This window comes from Myzus persicae, unplaced genomic scaffold (assembly GCF_001856785.1).
Source record: "Myzus persicae strain clone G006 unplaced genomic scaffold, MPER_G0061.0, whole genome shotgun sequence".
Taxonomy (NCBI): Eukaryota; Metazoa; Arthropoda; class Insecta; order Hemiptera; family Aphididae; genus Myzus; species Myzus persicae.
The window spans coordinates 336915-357980 of NW_019101091.1; the positions used below are offsets into that span (position 1 = coordinate 336915).

Sequence of the window (21066 nt, forward strand, 5' to 3'; positions counted from 1 at the left end):
CTTTAACGTCTTCTTTGTCAAAAAAAAAAAATTGATCGTCAAAGACTTTGTTTCTTACGCGCATTGAACGTGAACTCTACGGGCATATTCGAAATATAAGTATATTGCGATTAGGGAGTTTAATATTTGAAACTAAATTCTCCATTGTTGTTACATGCGCATATTTTAATATTGTAATACACGATAATATTAAAATGTATAAACTATAAATTGTGGAAATCAAATCGAGTGTAGTCTTATAATATTGCTACAACTATGAATCACTCACATCGAGGGCTCTGCCTCAAATACCTCTCAGAATTCCATATCACTATACTAGTATACTATACCAATATTTAGATTATACAATTATTCACAATGCCATTATTGAAAAAAAACTTACAAATTAGGTATCTATGGTATTATAATATTATGGGTTAATTTATCACTTATCAATAGGGCCCTTATTGGTTATTATTTATATATTATTTATACAATAAACTAACTTTTAAAAATGTTATCTTGCTGTAAGTTTATGGCTATAGTCTATAACAAGCTATTTTTTTTTTATTTGTGTTTTCACATAAATGAAATATTTCAAGCAAATTCATTTCGTGGAATTTTAAAACTCTAAATTCATAATTGCATCTTTCGTAAGACGACAACGACAATAATATTGTGTTATCGAAGCGGACTAAATAATAAATATGTAGATCGAACAACTACTATTATATTCTGAAACTCTGCCTCGTTGGATGGGGCCCTATTTTGTGGTTTGTAAAAAGCGTGTAAATTGTATGTTTGTAAAAAAAAAATAGGCTTTAATTAATATAATGTTATTGTTTTTATTGAATAAGGAAAAAAACATGTCATCCCACGCTCTGTGAAATAATGTAAGTACATGTACTCGGTTGTGTTGTTATAAGACTCAGGTACACCCGCGACGACGAATAGGATCCTTTAGTAATTTGGAAGCGCGAACCGGTCATAAATTACTGCCAAACCATAACCCTGGTAACCTCCGCCGGCGTATGGGTTATCTGCGCGATTGCAGCCGGTCCGCAAATTTTAATGATTTTATTCATAGGCTTATGATATTATATTAAGCGTCTATGGTTTAGTCCTATAAAAATTATTGTTCGGCGAGCTCACTTGTATAATTATTAGCAGACATTCGGTCTGATAAGTCAGCCAATCATCATTACTACATATTATATAGGTGGCTACCTAATGATATAACTTTGATTTTTTTTTTCATTAAGACAAAAATAACTAAAAACAACTGTCAACAGTATTTCAAAAGGTCATAAAAAGCTCAAAAAGTTGAAAATTATTTTGAAAATTAAACCATGTCCAAAGAAAATCCTAGTATAGATATTTGGTGACAATATTTTCAGTATCCATGGTCATTTGTTTTTGGGTTACAATAAAATATCACGATAAATTTTGTCAAAAAATCGGTGCTGTGTACATATTATTTGTCTTTTTAAAATTTTTTTTCTTAATGTCAAGTAATGGGCAAAGAATTTCCAGCTTTTAACTCCAATATTTGAGCATTTAATCTGCAATAAAAAAATGTCTTCTGGCTCAAAAACACTGGCCATCGTTCTAAAACCAATTCATTGCGCTTTGCTGAGCATCTAATAGAAGACACGAAGTCGTTATTAAGCATGAAAAAAGAAAATATTGACTTTTTTGGAATAACGATACAACTCCGTATAATATAATATTATGGCGTGTTAAATTATTTTGTTTATTTAATAACAAATTTCGTTTTTAATCACTAAGTGTTTCAAAATTTTGTATTTTTGACAATTTTTGTGACAATTACAGTACAATCAGTATCAAATATAATGTAAGAGTCACCTTTTTTTTTATCAATTTCCAATCCAAAAACAAGTTTTTAAACTAATATTCAAGAGTACATTAATCATAATAACTGTTATAATGTGGCACTGGAAGAAAATCAACATACCTAATTTTTGGAGTTATGTATTTTTTTTGAATCCACTACTCAGTTTGTACAAGTTATTTTATGATTACTACTGCTAATTTTAAAGAATAAATATACCTGCTAAATAAATAATAAAACATTAACATTTAAAAAACAACACATTCCACAATGATTTAAATTCGTACAACACTATAATATAGTCGACATCAACTAGTTTAATTTTGTTGGATGTAATTTGTTCATAATTTAAATAATTTAATATGATAATTATGCTTATTAATATTATAATATCTAAATACCTACGAGTACACTGGTTAGATTATGCCATGGCTGAATTGAACGGAACTTAAAAAACGTATAAATATGCAATAAATAATAATTTCGTATAAAAAGCTCTTATTTGGAATTGGATTCGTTCATTTAATCTTCGCACCACTTTTATTGATGCTGTTCGTTTAATACAAATTAAAGTTTAATTTTTAAATTTAAGTTTCAAACTTGCTTCGATCTTAAACGTATTGATTATATTTTTTCGTACTTTATTATTATTTTTTGTAATGGCATTTGTGTAAGTAAAATAAATTATTATATTACATTGTTTATTAGTCATTGCACATACAAACGACGAATAAACCGCCGTAGTTTCATCTTTTGCATTATTCAGGCTATTCAGATAATATGCGAGTGCGCCATGGGAGAACTGAGTTAAAGTTTATTAAACTGATTTGTAGACCGTATAATTTATCCCATGCACCGGTGGATTCCATTTTAGACGAATATTACTTGTACGATGTATTTTCTTGATTAGTATAACTTAATATTGCACTCGGCGGTATAGTATCAGATTGAATTTTAGTTTTTACGTAAGTACTCTAGGGCCGTCGGAACTCTCTGCTCGAAATTTTTTTTTTTTTGTTTCGTTCTAACGGGAAATTGATTTTACACGGTTTTCAAAATAATAATAATTAGAAATATAGTACAACACTTTGCAACAAACAATTTGTTTACGACGGTCTTAAAAGGACCAAGGAACTATAAATAAACACAATGCAGTACACGTGCAGCACAGCCGATCGCAGTGGTTTATTGGTGGCTGTGTAAAATATAATTTGAGTGCTCGTGTGTCGCAGCTGTTGTGTGGTCCTACAGTTGGGATTTCGTGTGCGATATTCAATACCCAGTTGTAGTTATGTGAATCGCCGACGGAGACGGGAAAACTATTATTATATATATGATCAAAAGTTATAAAATTCATAATCACCTGTTTTAATGGCGTCAACTTCAGCTGGGTACCAGTACTCTTCATTCCTGAGCAATAACACAGTAGTGTTGTTTGGCAGTGTTTTGAAGTATTCGGGGTCTTCGATTTGTGTACCGTCAGTTTCGAGTACCAATCTAACGGGCTCGTTCTGCGAGATATTCAGTTTGTCTTTGCCTGCCAAAAAACACGCGTTGAAAGGATTATTAAAAAAAAAAAAAAAAATACTAAAATAAAGCGAATAAACAACTGTTGTTAACCCGTGTCAAACACCATCTGTATTAGGTAAAATTATAATACTATACGGTATATTCTCACGAGTCACAACCCTGTTGAATGTGAAGACTCATATACTGGGTTCAACAAGCGCGTTAACCGTTTGTAGTTTTCTTCAATAATGTAGTTATTCGAGAAACTGTTCGTGAAATTTTCTTAAGGAGTGCCCCGCGGAGGTATAAACTTTTGTTTTTCAAACGCGAACCTCCATTTTCCACTGTTAATAATTATTTAGCAGATCAGTTTTCTGAACCCTTTGACGCATCAAAATCAAAATTCGAACTAGTAGTTTTTGAGTACCTATGTACGTATAATCTTGTTTATCGAAGATCCACATGGCAGTGAGGTCCATGGTAATGAATTCGGAAGACATGGTGATATCTAGGTGATGGGTTTGGTGATTTGAACATTAATATTGATGTGTCGAGTATAGGAAATACTAGATCCAACGTTACATCCATATTATATTTCTATAAAAGCACTTTTAAGGACTTAATGTGGCAATTGAAATACGTATGTTTGAATATTTTAAATTAGGTACGTCAACATTTAATTAATATCAACTTAATTAATGGATAATTTATTTTGAAACAGAGGCGTTCACATTTGAAACACACTGGTAATAGTAGTGCAAACAAATCTCAAGAATTTTAAAATGTGATTTCAATTATTTTAAGAGTTCCAAATTATCAGACTTTGAATACGTCGTGGGGCAGCTATGAGAACTATGATAATACTATTTCTACCTATTATAGTTCTTTGTCCTATCAGCTTATCTCATTTTTATATGATTAGAAAATATGCTTAGTCTATGCAGGGAATCTTGTATCGATTTTATTTACTTATCACGTTTGTTATGCACAATGAAAATTGTAAAATGTATATTGTGTAAGATAAATAAATAAATAATAATATGATATATGCAAAATGTATTATGCATATTCGATAAATATCGCAACGTGATTAAATTATATTTTTGGTGTTGCATAGAATTTAAAAAAATCGACTCAGTGCTTTTAAATAGAACACTCGCGTTTCATACAATTTAAATTCAGTAGGTAGTAAGTGAATTCCGCTGAAATAGTTAAGATATTAATCGAAAAGTTAGTGTAACGTATTATTATATTTTTTTTTCTTTTTCATCTCGATTACGGTATAATATTTCAATATTAAATTTTCCACTTAAACAAGACTCGGATTAATTAAAGACTAAAGAAACGTTATTTTAAATAGGTATAAATATTTCGTTTCACTAGAACTCTGAGTACGATTATAGAAATATTTTACTAAATTAATGTCTGTGGATGAATTTAAGGTAGATGCGAGCATATTTTGTTAAAGGTTCAAGTACAAGCGTAATTTTTATTTTCTAAAATATGTACCATCCAAATTTATTATAAAATACCGATCGCGTTAAAATAATGTTCAATGTAATATTATTACATTTTACGTATAGTAAAAGGAATTTTAGTTTAAATAATATGCATAAATTATTTTACATTTTACGATTGATTATCTTAAGGTAAATATGAAAGGAATCTTGGAAATACCCACGTTAAAAGTATTCATGAATAAAATACGTCAGAAAAATAACTTGTTACAGATGAAACGTGTATGCCAATATTGTTGTAACCTTAGTTTAATTCAAATTATTTAAAAATATTTAAATGAAAAATTTTCGTTCAAAACCGTTGTCGGTAGCGGGTACGTAGGTAGTTGTTTTAAGTTACGCTTTAGTCTTAAATTATTACTTTATAAAGCAGAAATCACAAAATACTTTATAAAAATAAAAACTCGCATTCTTTTTGATTTGTTTTACAAATAAGTAATACGCTTTGACGTTTTATATTTTATAATATAAAATAATTACTTTCCTAGAGTCGATAATATGCCGGTTTGATGGAACCTTGATAATTTTTTTAAAATCATCGGTATCACAAGAGATGAAAAGCAAATCTCTATCAACCTGTCATCTCTAGTGCTTATTATTTTTATTATTTTTCTTGTTAACTTTGAAATGATCAGTGTTTTATTTTTCCAGTGAATTTGGAATTACCGCTAGAGTCGGGGCTGTATATTACATGCGAAGCGATTGGGGGCGAGACGCTTTTTAAAAGAACTTGTATTTTTTTTTATCGAAGATTTTCAATTCCGCCAAACGGGCGAAATTTTTTCTGAGGTGCCCGCAATCATTCCCAGTAATTATTATTATAGTATCCACTCCCCCCCCCCCACCGGAACCGCTGATAATAATAATATAAACTCAGCACATTTTGGAATAATAATAATAATAATAACAACAACAACAACAACAATAATAAAATATGTGTTTAAAATGTGTAATATAGCATTCTATCTCGTCGTAATATAAACCGTGTCGTTTAAAACTATTTCCGAGAAATTTTATATTGCTGTTTCTCTTATTTAAATACACACACACACACACACACACACACACACCATCAAATTGCAAAATAATACTACAACCTTTGGTTGCTATATATATATATAATAATATACATACGTAATACTCTGCAGTGTGAACGATAACTACTGTTATACTGCTACACACATAATAATAATAATAATAATACATATATTCTGTTCTATTTTCTTTGTTTCTGTCCCTCACACCAGATCGTTTAATGTAATGATTTTTTTTTGAAAAGCCTCTGTATTCAATCGTCTTTGATCTGGTTTAGTGTGAATTTAGTGAATAATAATGTGCAGGAAGTGGCGGGATGTCACTTCTGCGGCTTCAACGACGTTCCGTATAATATTAAGTTTAGTTTTTAATCAAAATCGCCATCCCTCGTCGTGATCGATGAGAATAAATCATTTACATAACGATATATTATACGTCTCATAATAATTGACTAAAGACGCGAGACTGATACTGCAGTTATTCTAGTTATTCTAGACATTAAACAAGTCGATAAGAAACTCTAATTGTTTTTCAACAATAAGTATATAATATATAATATATTTAGTCAACTCATTTTTCATAACATTCAAAACACTTTTTTGTGGATAAAAACATTACATTTTTCATTTCTATGCAACAATATCATCATGAAGCGGAATACTGTTTTGAAAATTCTGATATATTATATTATGTATATCTCGTTATTTAGTGTAAATCAGTAAATAATATTATCAATGTTTATGTTACTTCCGCGATTGAAACGTTCTGTATACCTATTAAGTTATAACTGATAGTGACAATTATTACCATCTCACATAGATTTGAGATAATTAATTACTGTTATAATATGTTTTATGATACAGTCGATTAAAGATGAAAGCATAATACACAGTTGTAGTTATCGACATTTAACACGTCCAAATTACTATTGAATTTCACACGTTTGAAATTATATTGTGTATTTTTGTTACAATAATGAATTAATATTTGTGAACAACTTTTTTTCGTAACATTTGAAAACTAGGTTTTTGGACAGCAATTACATTTTCCATTTCTACGCAATAACTAATTGATTTCCTTTACCTAGTGAAACAGAACATTGTTTTGAACATCGTTATATAATAAGTTGTTATAAAATATAGTTACTAGTTTATTATTGATCGGCATTAAATTGGAAGTTTAGAGATGTGCGTATATTGTTAAATATTTATTAAAATTCTCTTCTACAACGCTCCTACTATATCTAAACCTAACAAACTTTTCTAATTGTTTAGTAATCGATATTTAAATATTTAAATATTTATCTCCAGGTAGAAATTAAATAAAAATAATTGAGGTTTAAAAATAGATAAATACTTAAAAAAAATATGTAGGTAACTCGAAAATATTTTAAATTATACAAAGGTCAACAAAAAACCGTGTGATAAAAATAAAAATAAATTTCATCGTTTTTATATTAATTCCTCTAAAATATGTATTTTAAAGTGTTAGGTAGAACTTTTATGTTGTTAAAACAATATTTTTCAAATTCTACGTGATATAACATAAGTTAGTTTTTTTGTTAATGACTATAATTTAAAAAAATACATTTAGAGTTTAAAATAAAAATAGTAAAATGTTCATTAAATTTCTCCTCACATAAAATTTGAATACATTTTATTAATACAAGAAATATTAATGTAATTCAAATTTCGATTTTAAGTGATGCGTGGAATTTTGTTTTTATTAATTAGTTTTGTAGCATTATCTTTCAAAGCACACAAAAACGGCTTTATATATTTGCATACTTTTAGTTGAACATTTAGTCGATTTGTTAAAAATTATAAATAAAAACCGGATAATGTTATTTTCAATGAAAACAAATTTATGTTATTTTTATATTAATTTAAAATAATAATTTGAATAAAATAAAATAATAATTTAAGGTGGGTACATAATATTATAACCGATTATATAATTAGGTAAGTATTATTTTAAATTTTATTTTTAAGTTTTTGAATAATTTATTGAACAACTTAGAATTTAAGAAAGAAGATAATATTACAGCCTATCGAAATCAGTACAGGATTAATTTCAGATGCAATCTGATGATCAATCATTGCAATCTCCATGATCTTCATCGCTTTCAACATTTTAACAACAGAAAATTAATTTTCCTAATTATTATTATATAATCATATATTATATATATATATATTAATTAATTAATTATATTTATAATATGGTGTTCGGAAGTTTTTTCGTGAGAAAAGTGTTACACGGCGCATTGTATATGCAAAATAGGTACATTGTTGCATCGCAGAACATAATAATATTCTTATTATTATAAAAACGTGCAAAACGCAGTTATTCTCCGATTTTCTACGGATCATAAGATATTTTTGTGCTTATGACATATTGTACTGACGGAAAAATTTTCAATCTTTGGGTTATAAATGTGTGATTTACTTTTTTGTTGTTCTTAATAACAAATATGATATTTTATTTACTAATATAATTTAAATAAACAATTGATTGCAAGTTTATTCGCAAGTTAATTTTAACCTTATACCAAAAATCGCTATTAAATATTTATTTTTATTTTCAAGTCTTAGTAACGTTTATAAATTATAATAAATTTAATATGCAAGTCCTTCTATTTAAATCGTTTATCATTTTTTTTCTAACAAGCTTTATATTTTCACTTAACATCATCAAACTTTTAAAAAAAATATGTGAATTGTAATTAAAAACGGCTCAATGTTGAAAAATAATTCGAATGAATGAAACCGCTTAAAGTTGTCTACTATGGTAGTTAACACCTCCCGATACCGAAACCTATAACTTTTTTCATCATTTTATAATAAATACCAGAACTCAACATTTACAAATCATAATTAGTTTTGATTACATGTTCTTTATATTTTAGCGTATTAAATGAAATGTGTATGGTATTTTAATTATGAAATATCATGTTTTGACGGCGCAATGGTTTCAATAAAAGTATTTTATCCGTATAATCTGAATCCTGTAAATATAAATAAATACAGAATTGAGAGTTTTAATTTTGGTTTAAATACGAACATTTTTAGCTCTTAACGTGTATTTATAAATATAGAATGTTAAACATTACACAAATTTTTAAAAGCATTGATTAAAACCACTTTATTAGGACACGGCATTATCGCTTTTCCAAATATTAACTATGTTGGTATAATGGAATGATCTAATTTTATTCTTCGTCAGGATGGAAAACAAAACATTTTAAATATTCATGGTTAGTCTTTGCATTCAAAATTCTAAGAATAGTCATTATATAAACTCCATTTAAAGACATATTATTACTTCTGCGAATATTCATTAAACTATCTCACATTACCTATATTATTTTATTTTAAATTATCATTCAAATTTAAATGACTTGATATATGCGATCATAATATTATATTAAATTGCATACAATATTTTTTGTTTGGTCATTACCATTTTAAAACATAATAAGCTTACATATTTTGTTAACGTAACTATTAACGATTAAATTATATAAGGTCAGAACAATTGAATACTGTAATCTCCAAGTATATTTAATTTTTCTGAATGACTATGTATTTCTTTATAATTTATATGAAATAGAATTTGTTTGGGATTGAAATACGGTTGGTTAGTTTTTTTTAACATTTTATAAATATTTAAAAAAAAGTTAATATTTATAAATGTAATTATCTAATATATATATCAAATATCTATCGATAAATTTCTATACATTCAACTTATAGACCATTAATTTTAAATGAACGAATTATTAAATATTATTTACACATTAAAGTACTAAAAATACTGGAATACATTCTACTATTTGCATTAACGTCATATTAATAATATAAAATAAAAAAATAAAAATAAACTCATTTTAGTAAAATGTATTATTATAATAAATATTATTTTGTGTGTAATAATTTATAAAATAGTTTTACAATGATATTATTTCTCAGAAATAATTTTTGGAGAAGTGAAAGTTCTTCAAAAGTTTCATACAACCATCCAGTTAATGGATCATAATATCATATACTTAAATAATAAAAATAATAGTTGAACATGTTTGTTAAGTTATTGAGAATTTTTAATTTAAGAACATAATATTTTCATATAATTCTTGGGTAACTCATATAGATGCATGCTGTAAATTAATTATTTATAGTAATACTTACCACGTATCTCTAAGTCTTTTAAGCTGGAGGCCAACAAGCTTTTTCTTATGTTTCTAAAACCATCCCATACTTTAAATGGTCTCTTTCCTCGAGATTCCTAAAAACATATATTTTACACACATTAATATTGGTTATTTTTTTTTCTATTATTGTTTATTCAATGTGCAACACATTTTTTAAACATCAGCAAATTAAGTATATCATATTAGTTTATTATTGGGCAACAACATTCGATTTTCGTCAAACAAACAAGAAAAAAACTATGTGAATCGTAATAAGTACATGATGAATATTATTATTTAATAACCAATGTCTTTGGAACTTGTTAGATCAATTTATTACTAATAAATTGTATTTCAAACAAGTGTGGACATCGAAACCTAAATACATATAGAGTCTTGGTAATTATTAATACACATAGGTATACAATAATGTCAGAATTTAAAAAAAAAAATAAATATAAACACCACAGACCCTTTGAACAAGTCGATGTGGGCTCCAGTTATGTATTATAATTTTAAAGGTCTTGGTATATATAAAAAAAAAAAATGTGAACCATATTTCATACGAAATCGTATGTTTAATAATTATTTTGAACTAAATACTATATTTAGCCATACAGGTATGCTCATTAACGTAATAAGTCGTAATATATCATAATTCATAAGTCACGACATATACACTATAGGACTATTTTTAAATTTTGAAAAGTACCTGAGTGTTATTATGGGAATTTACCTTATCAATTACGTTTGTATAATAATATTACGATTAATTTAACTTGACTTAAAATTAGCATCTCTTTTTTCAAGATATGGCTTGAATTATATACAGTTTTTCTGTTTACATTGGGTACATTAAATATAAGCAATTCACATCATAAAATATTATGTCATAACACTGTGAATTCAATAAATATTGAAAATGATAATATAATTTTAATAACAACTTCGATAACAACGACTAACACTCCGATTTTAAAAACGTCTAATAAATACACCTTGTAAAACCGGGCTAAAACCAAAATTATTTTTCGAAATCTTTGTTCTTTTATTCCTTTCAAATTCAATGTTGAAGAACACCATTATCTCGGTCCCAGGTGAACGAAACAAGACGAATCCTATAATGCCCCGGTATTCTATCCTGTTTGGCTCTTTTTAATAAGTGATGATATTTTTTGAGAGATATATTATGGATAAAGAAATAATGTGGATTTTTTTTTTATTCCGCACAAAATGATAGAACAAAAGCAATAAGTGCGTTTTTATGTTAATATATTACAAAACCAGATTGTTCTAAGCGCGATCTAAAGTTTTTCAATTTCACATAGCTCAATCGATAATTTCATTCTTTTGAACTTTTATTGTAAAATGTTAAAACACCATTCTTTATACATTAATTTCAAAGTGATGCTGAACTACAAGTATATACGTGTTTGTATTCAACCGTCTATGAAATTATTTTTTTTTTTTACGTGAAAGTTAATTTTCCATTTTTTTCCCATTTTGCTTGACCTAATTATTTTTATTTTCTCCTTATTTTCTTCCGGTTCCGGTTGTAGATATAATAATGTGAATGGTAAGAAAACTTTTAATATTTTTTCTACAGTCGTTCATCCAATTTTTAAGGTCTCCGGATTAGAGTATTGTTATGTAAGGTTTGATTTATGTTTCTTTTCGTGAGTCTTAAGTTTTAGCAAATTTAAATAAATAAAGCATTTTTAAAAACAATATGCTATTAATATAATCATGAAATATGACAATGTTCTATCTATTTATTACATTCTTTTTTAATTATAACGGTGATTTGTGTTTTTTTTGAAAATTATGTTTACTTTAATTGTGGTTTTGTTTTAACTTATTTCGTATGACATAAAAAAAAAAAATGGTGAATATTTTGATTCAGTTTCGAAATCTGTATTGAATTGATGAATGTACACAATTTTAATTCATTTTTAATTATTATTTATTCCTAAATTTGCTTATAGACTTTTAAGAACTGTTAACATTATTTTTTGATTTCTAAAAATCTGTAGAGTTATATTTAAAAACAAAAATCATATTCACAATATTATGTAAACATGAACAATTGGACAATGATATTTCTTAACTTTTTAAGCCCCTATTATTTTGTGCGGGCATTGAGGTGTATAAGATAATAATATTATTTTGAAATAAATCGCTTTCAAATATGATGTTTATCACTCTTAAGAGTACTTATACTAATTTACTTCAATTAACTTTTTACACTGTCTTTAAAGAAATATAATGTGATTAAAAAAGTACAGACGGTCTAAATTGTATTATACTGTTCATATTTTATTGAACAATTATTAATAAGTGTATACATATTTAATAAAGTTAAATATAAATATTGAATTTAAACGTTAAGTCCACGTAATCGGGACTTAATTTTTATTAGGAAAAATACTGTACAAATTAAAAATCAAAAATTAATAAGGCAAGTACCCACACAATGGGCATTCATGTTGTGATTCCAGAGTAGAAATTACTGTTTATAATTTTCTATTGAAATAATTTTAAGACCGATACTTAATCATTCTTCAAATTCGGTATAGTTCAATCTGCAGAGTCTTGATTTATGGGAAGGAGATCATTGAAACTTTGTATACCGCTACCATGAATTGTTCAGACGATACCGTTTTAATTTCTAATCACTTTTTCTGGGAAATCATGAAAAAAAAAAAACTTTAACCACTGCCACAAATAATATTGAACTCAGTCATAATAATTGCTATAGGTATGAATATATTATGCTATTAAAAGCGTATTATATAGATTATCTCTGAGTTCATATATCATTAATTATTATAGTTTCCAGGAAAAAATCGGAAGAGAACATTGAAAACGGGTAGAGGAATATCACAATCGCTGAGCAATCGACAGTTTTTATAATGACCTTGACCTCTTTGCACGAGGGTGAGCGCCGGGCTCGAGGCAGACATTTGTTCGGATTCTGCAAGATGTCACCCCTAGCCCGACCGATTTTTAATGTCAGCTATTTGTATCCGACTAATTATTTGTTTTCATCAAGGGTGGAGGGTGTTTTCCAATTAATTTATCCCCGATCGTATAAAAAACAAAACAGCCTTGTAGAATAATGCGTTGCTTTTTATAACACTGTTTAACGGGAGGATATTGTTTTCTCAGTTACATAGGTATTTGTTATCGGTGTAGGGTGAATTTATGTTTATATATATTTAAGACAAACTTTGTGCGGTATCGTTCATATTTCTCGATATAGTTCAACAACAACTACTACAACAGCTGCAGTCGTGTCGAGTTTTTTTTTTTAACAAGTTTCTTAATTTGAAAAGTAAGCACAATATAATAAATTAATATTGTGGAAAAAAAAATATGATTACATTATGTTCACTAGGGTGAAAAGAAAAGTATGCAATATTTGATTATAATAATGTTTTTTTTATCTCGACGTCTATTCTGTAAGAATTTTAAAAAAAAGTTGAATTTTGAGTGCTATTATAAGTATATATACGTACGGCAAACTATACTAGTAATTTTCAAACCCGATAAACCAAAGTGACATTTTTGCTCATTTCCGATCGATTGACATAATAATAATATTGTTATGACACTTTCAGCACATAACATAATACAATATATACGTATATGTATTTTATACATACATATACATTTTTAAATCTACATTGTTCCACGCTCAGTCAATTTAAGAATATTTTCCATTTAATCGATCAACATTACAGCGATTTCATAAAAAATAAATATAAAAAACCGGTGACCCATATAGTCATATTATCGAACCCTATTTATATTTATACAAAATAAATATAAATACAGTTCCATTATTGTTGTTTGTACACTTTTTACTCGGTCGGATTACTACTACGGCGGGGGCGGCGGTGGCTGTGACGGCGGGTGGCCGGTGGGTATCGATTCGCCGGCAGTTTATTTGGTTTTAAATTTTTACGGTTAGCAATAATAAAATAATTAATAATACAGCTAAAAAATACGATTAGACGTATTCTATAATAACACATTGTTATGACATAGACGTTTTCTGATTGTGTGTGTGTGTGTGTGTGTGTGTGTGTGTGTGTGTGTGTGTGTGTGTGTTCGGCGTGTACCCACTTAATTCTATAGAAATGTTCACGACACACCCTTTTCTTTATTCTTTCGCAGGATGCGGCGCAAAACTCGGCAGATGAGTAGGTAGGTATCGTTTTCATATTCACTTTTGTGTACAAGTTGTCAAACAAGTCTTAAGCATATCGCGCCACAAAGCGTAAGTCTCTCCGTTTACCCCGAAGGCAAACAAACTGTTAAAATATGTGTCTGGGTACGATCTTCGTCAGATAAGATCACCACCACGAGATTGTTATTATGTTTATTCATTGATTTTCCTTTTAACGTCCTCTCGTGTGTATGCGTATAATATATATATTATATTTATATATATGTATCGGGCGGCGTTTTCTCGGAAAACGTTACGCACAAGTGTTTAAACATAATGTATAGTATATTATATTATTGTTTAATTCATGTGTTTAAGATCCCGGCAGAAATATTACAATACGCTATTTGTTGTTTGCGAGCATAATATCGCACTTACCCGCGTTCGTCTAAGTCTTAGATGATATCTAATCGTCTGAGTGATATTATAAATAATTTTGCTATGTATGTATAATGATAATACAACATATTTTAATCTCCAGGAAAATATCTAGTTGAGTACGATAGATGCACGTCACGGTTAGCTGCTGGTATATGCTGGTCGGAAAATGAAAACAAATACGCCGTATTGCACCATTTGTTCATTTTACTGTTCTACATATAGCGAGAACGTTAAAAAATAAAATCCACTCAAAAAATATCTTACCGACCTCTCGGACGTTTGCTTTGTGTCCTTCCAAAAACGTATAACACAGCAAAGTGTGAGTTTTGAATAATTAATTTAACTCAGTTGTGTTTCATTTCAGAGTGAACTCACCTATTAGGTGGGTTCCAATAATATTCATTATAATTTATTTTATTTTATACAATTTTCTTAATATTTCAATTTCAAAACGAGTTATGAGCATTTTAAAACAGTAAATTGTTTGTACATTTTAAAACGCTTATAAACTCGCTTAAAAATTAAAATTAAACTAAAAAGCCTATGTCATTGACTAAATAATATTTTTACTTCTAAATTTGGTAACAGATCAATTCAGTCTAAAATAAAACTAAACATATACGAGGAAACATTAAATGCCTTAAACCAGTATCAATGCCACTCTTGATGATAATTACGCACTTACCTGATTATTATTTAACTCGTTTGAAAATTGTTTAATTGTATTATTGTACTTACAATTTGTATACATACAGGATTTAAAAAAATGTCCTTACACTGTCGCTCGCGTTATCAGCACCTACTTTAAGTCAATGTTATTGTCGAAGATTAAAAAAATATATTTAATGCATTATTATGATTATAATATCATCTATTGAAATGTAAAACTAGAAATTTGCTGAAAACTCATTTAGATTAATTTAAATATAACAAATTTGAGAAGTATTAATTGTTCACCTCCAGCGATTAAAATTAATAATAAATTATAAATCTGAGCAAAAAGGATGGTATTTGTTTTACAGGAGTGTGTATTTTATGCAGAAAATATACCTGCATGTACATTATACCTATAAATGCTGCGTTTTGAATATGATTTAGTATGCCTAATATTATGGTATAAATACCAATCCCAAAATCACACATGACTTTGAAAATAAAAAGTTGAATTCCTCGTCGTTGTTGCATTTGATCGAGGCTTAAATTAAATTATTGTATTTTTTTATTGTCATTTGTATCAAAATTGATTTGTGGATTTATGGTGTTTATTTTAACTACACAATTATCAAGACAGTTTGGAACCTCCATTTGAAAAACGAGTATAAATATTATTTGTTGACAGAAAATACTAAATGTGCTATATTTCATTTCGAGTGCGTTCAATTAATATTTTCGTACAGAATTCTGCCCGAGCCAATAAAATTTAATTTGATTTCTCATTAGGTTATGAAAAATTAGACTGTATTTTCTTCATTTGAAATTATAACCATCATATTTTGAGTAATATGCTACTATAGTGGATACATTTTCTTTTTTAAACTATCTATAATTTTTCCTATAACTGGTTTATATCTAAATTTAATAAACACAAAATGCCCACATATGACTTAAGTAATTGCTTAATATGAATTTTAACTTGATTTACATCTGTCAATTATTAGTGATTTTTTGTTAAGACTATACATGTATATATTTATATATATTATATATTTTATAAGCAAATTACTCATATTATTTCTTAATTACGGCTTTATAATAAATTATTTAATAATAACTCTGATGGGTACTATATGTTTTTTGTTTTTTATTATGTTATAAAATGTGGTTAACAATCGTAATCACGTGAGTTTTTAATCTTAATATTCAGTAATAATAATATGTCATATTATTATGACCCCGTTTTTGGGTAAAAGGAGAACTCTGAAGTTTTATACACTTAACGACGGCTTATTGGATAAGAAATTTGATCTTGATAGTGCTTTAAAAATGTTATTCTTAGTAGTTTTATCAACGTCCGTAAGGAAAATCTATTGAACAATAATTGCCAACTAAAGAAATTAACGGCATACTCAAGTCCTTATCGAAATTGCCTTTGGTTACTTGGTCGTTTTTATGAATTCATAAATCATCCCACACATATTATTATTATTTATTTGGGAATGGATATTTTTCTTTTACCGCAATGGTTTTAATTGCACGATGTCCTTGAAGACCGGTGATAAAGATCTGAAGGAATCGTTAATGTTTTTTACAAAACGTTTTGTTATGATATTTTAATATTTCGACTGAGATACGACAACAACATCGCGTTTACTACTATTCGCACTCAAAATCAATTGTTAAACTATGCCAAGAATCAGTAAGTGGTGATTACCTACCTATATAGGTAACCTTCAGTCGTTTGTTCGTTCGCTATTCAAAAGAAATTGTCGAACCCGCGAAATTGTGAAATTACCGTGAACTTATTATTTAAAGTACTTTAAATTGAATAATATTTATGGTGTGACAACATTTCAGTACAATAATATACTGTTGTTGTTTATTTTTTCGTGTTATTTTATCCTATTTGCAATAGAAATAAGAAAAACACGGCAAACTATAAAGCATCTTTCAAATTAAATATTTGAAATTCGACGATAAGCGTTATATTTAAAAATAATTTAATATCATATTATAACACAAAATGTATAGGTAACTGGTATAACAATTCTTATAATGCAAAAATAATGTGCATTGTGTACCCGGTGTATGGGATGTTCAGATTTTATATAATATTTTAACATTATTTGAATGTTATTATAATTTTATGAAAGGGAACAAATATAAATAGTTTATTATTAAACATGCTATATGTATATATATATGGTTAGTTGATATACATTTAAGTTATTCAATTGTGTTTATAAACATTTATTTACATAATATTGTATACATTGAACATTTTATGGTTTCATTGAATAAGCCAACCAACAAAAATTATAATTAGTTAATAATATTATAAAAAGTACAAGACTCCGGCGGTTTATAAGTTATACCTATTAAATTAGTATTTCAATTCTTAGAAATTAGTTCGTAATCTCTTGTTAAAGTACCTATTAAATCAAGTTAAATATTATTCTCTCTAACCATTAATAGTTACTATAACATAAGCAGCGAGCACTCGTTTTAAAAATAATATTTATTAAATATTTAAAATTATGTTATACGGTATTATTATATTACATTATACTGTAACGAAAGAAAATTCACGCAGGAAAATCGAATCATGTAAGTCTAATACGTTTTGCTATATAAACGTGTTAGTCTTTGTTCATATATTTTTTTAATTAAAAACAGTAGATTTATATAACTTTAAAGTCTTCGATTTCATAAACTATCAAAAGAGAATTACAGACATAATTAAAAGGGTTAAATAGTTTTTGAAAGCTATATAGCCTTACGGAGAGCCACATATTTCATAATTTTAATATTTTAATCCGCCTTATTAATTAAAATATTAATTTCGAATTTTAGTTGTTAACCATATTCCTTATTTATTCAAACTTGATACCTTTGTAATCTTTTTTGACTTCAATACGAAAATAGATATAATGACGAACATCACAATAATTTCTATAATTATATTTGCAATTTTTAAAAAACTTCTGAGTGTTCCATACATTAGTCCGATATATTTCGAATTAATTTACATTTTGTACTCTCTTTCACGGTATGTAAGCAGGAGTAGCGTGGGAGAAAGGTCAAATTCTCAATAGTTACATTTTTTTTGCTTAGTGTCTTGCAAATACTATACATATTTCAGTCAACATATAAGTTATAAATATGCGTTTGAATTGGTAATAAAAAACCCAGTAAATGCAAATTGCTGTTTTGGGTGTTGCAACGGTCGTCCTCACGAAAAAAATTTTTTTTTAAAATTCATTAATATATTTTAATGATAATATGCTTTAGATAACCAAACATTTTTATTATTAGTATGAAGAATGATTCCTACAACACTACAACAGAGAACGTGGGAACCCCTGGCCGTACCTAGTTAGTTTATTTGAGCTATTATAGAGTATACAATTAAAACATCCTCACCCCTAAAAAAATCTTTACTTCTAGCTTGACCCAATTTATGTATGTAATAAATACGAATTAATATTAGATTAATATGTAATTATGTACGTATGACCACAGAATGATGTCTGATAAGAATATTATAAGATATGCTAGGACCTATTTAGGTTTCAAACAATTTAATTATATTTATTTGTTAATATAACGCTGTACCCGCATAGTATGTTGTCGTCGTTTCACTAACGTAACGAATCGTATGTTTGAAATAATACGTTTCACACTTTGTTTTTTTTTTTTTTTACACTACAGTGAATTATAATACAGTAAGCTATAATATTAACAAATATAAAGATAAATATTTTGTTTGAGAATACTTGTCTAGGACCCCCCCCCCCCGTCGTTTGCTGTTTTTGATATTTTAACCGAGTCCTGAGCATTTGAAATCTGTACACTTTTGTTATTATGCTATGATATTTTTAATGTATTATCACGTACAATTTTTATTTATTAGACTTAATTTCAATGGTATGACACATTATGAAATTTAAATCAGTAAGGAGTCCGGTAGGGAGTCCCCCTGCAGGTTGCTCATGCATTCTTCAAATGCATATTATTTGAATGCTGCAATATTATGACGTGTGCACTTCCGTACAGTTTGCGTCAACATTGCGCACGCTGCAGTGGCCTTATGTGCATACAAAATTGTTATGAATTAAAAATTTAAATCCCCGTATAAAAGTACGCACATAATAATATCATAATATTATAAGTAGGTAAATAATAACATAAACATAATATTAAAATGGTTTAATTGCTTAATGAAAAATCATGTTATAATTTTTTTACCACTCAGTTTTTTTACAAGGCATACTTATGATGTCAACATCACCATTGTTGCGATTTAAAACGACCCCTTCACTATAGTTGCATAGGTGGACTTAATTAAGAACAAGACTTTTGATAGTTACCAATTTAAACATTTTTGTTTCAAAAATTAAATGCTAATTAAAAACCTCATACATTTTTGTTTGATAATATTGAATAAAACTGAATCTTGACATCACGTTTTAAAGTGACAAAAAATGTTTTCATTCATTAGTCATATTATAATTATATTATCATAACCGTACAATAACATATTATGTATATTACAGTAACCTGCAGTAGGTACATTATGATATAAATAATGTTATTGTAATGTTTGCAAACATAATATTTTCCAAACCATATTTTAGGTGATTTATAATATAAAATGTCGTGTTATTGCGTTTACTTAAATATCTTCATAAAAGGTTTGTTTTGAATAGCTTTTAATTTTCATAAAACCAAAACTATTTTAAACTCGACGAGAAATATAACACTTTACACTAAATTATACACGCCAAACGTTAGATTTATAAAACGTGCAATTTGTTTTCCAACTATTATATTGATAATACAACGTTCATTTTTAAGCATATAGTTTTAATTAGAATTAGTCTCCTGTGTACGACATGTATGTAATTGGTTATGGGTGGTTTTGTGTCGTCATTTGAATGATTTATTCGGAATATACATATGCAGTAAATATACAAATGTACAGCACGCTGGGTCGACAGCCTGTCAAACAACCACATAGATCAAAAACTTAATTACCATATTGGTAGTTGAATATTACTCATAGTGAAATAGTGAGCGGGTTTTTTTGTCACAACAAGAATCGCCCAATTTCGAATATTATTTCGAAGACCCTACAGCCGTTTTGAACAAAAAAAAAATTTATTAAAATTTCAATCAATTAAGCAACGTACGAAATTCTCAGCTAGGTATAACTTTAAATACGAAACTTTGGCCTAGAATACGACCATTAGGAAGTTTAAAAAGCAAATCTGAGACATAGTTATTTCTGAGTATTCTGCGAATTCATCGAGTAATTTCAGAAGATAGGTGTCTAAAGTTTCGATTTTCAGAAGAAAATCTTAAGTGCAAATTATTTCGTAGAAACTTTTGAAAACTTTGTTTCCCATTTATATACACGAGTAGGCAGTTAACCCGAAGCATACATCAACTTGACTCTGACTGAGTTTTAAAAATTAATTATGGTAGGTAATTTTTTTAAATACGGATGACGGTGTAGGAGTTCGTATATATGAACGGTTGTTAGTTATTTTTATTAGTGATTAGTTTCAAATACAACTATAGCACGTAAAATACGTACCTGACTATGTTAGGTAAATATGATATTTCGTTTAGGAACAGGTTGTTCCTTAAAGACGATAAAATATTATTTACGTATTGACCACAATCCACATCCGTTTTGGTTTGAAACGAACTA

The 21066-nt window shown here is 27.6% G+C and overlaps 1 protein-coding gene across 1 annotated transcript in view; it reads right to left on the reverse strand.

The window, feature by feature from the left end:
- The window catches only part of LOC111027700, a 113761-nt gene that overhangs the window by 16308 nt on the left and 76387 nt on the right, over positions 1 to 21066 (reverse strand). Inside the window, exons 3-4 of the mRNA XM_022306116.1 lie at positions 10080 to 10176; positions 3195 to 3368 (exon numbers count right to left, since the gene is read on the reverse strand). Coding sequence (XP_022161808.1) covers positions 3195 to 3368; positions 10080 to 10176 — 271 coding nt within the window. The remainder of the gene's footprint in view (positions 1 to 3194; positions 3369 to 10079; positions 10177 to 21066) is intronic.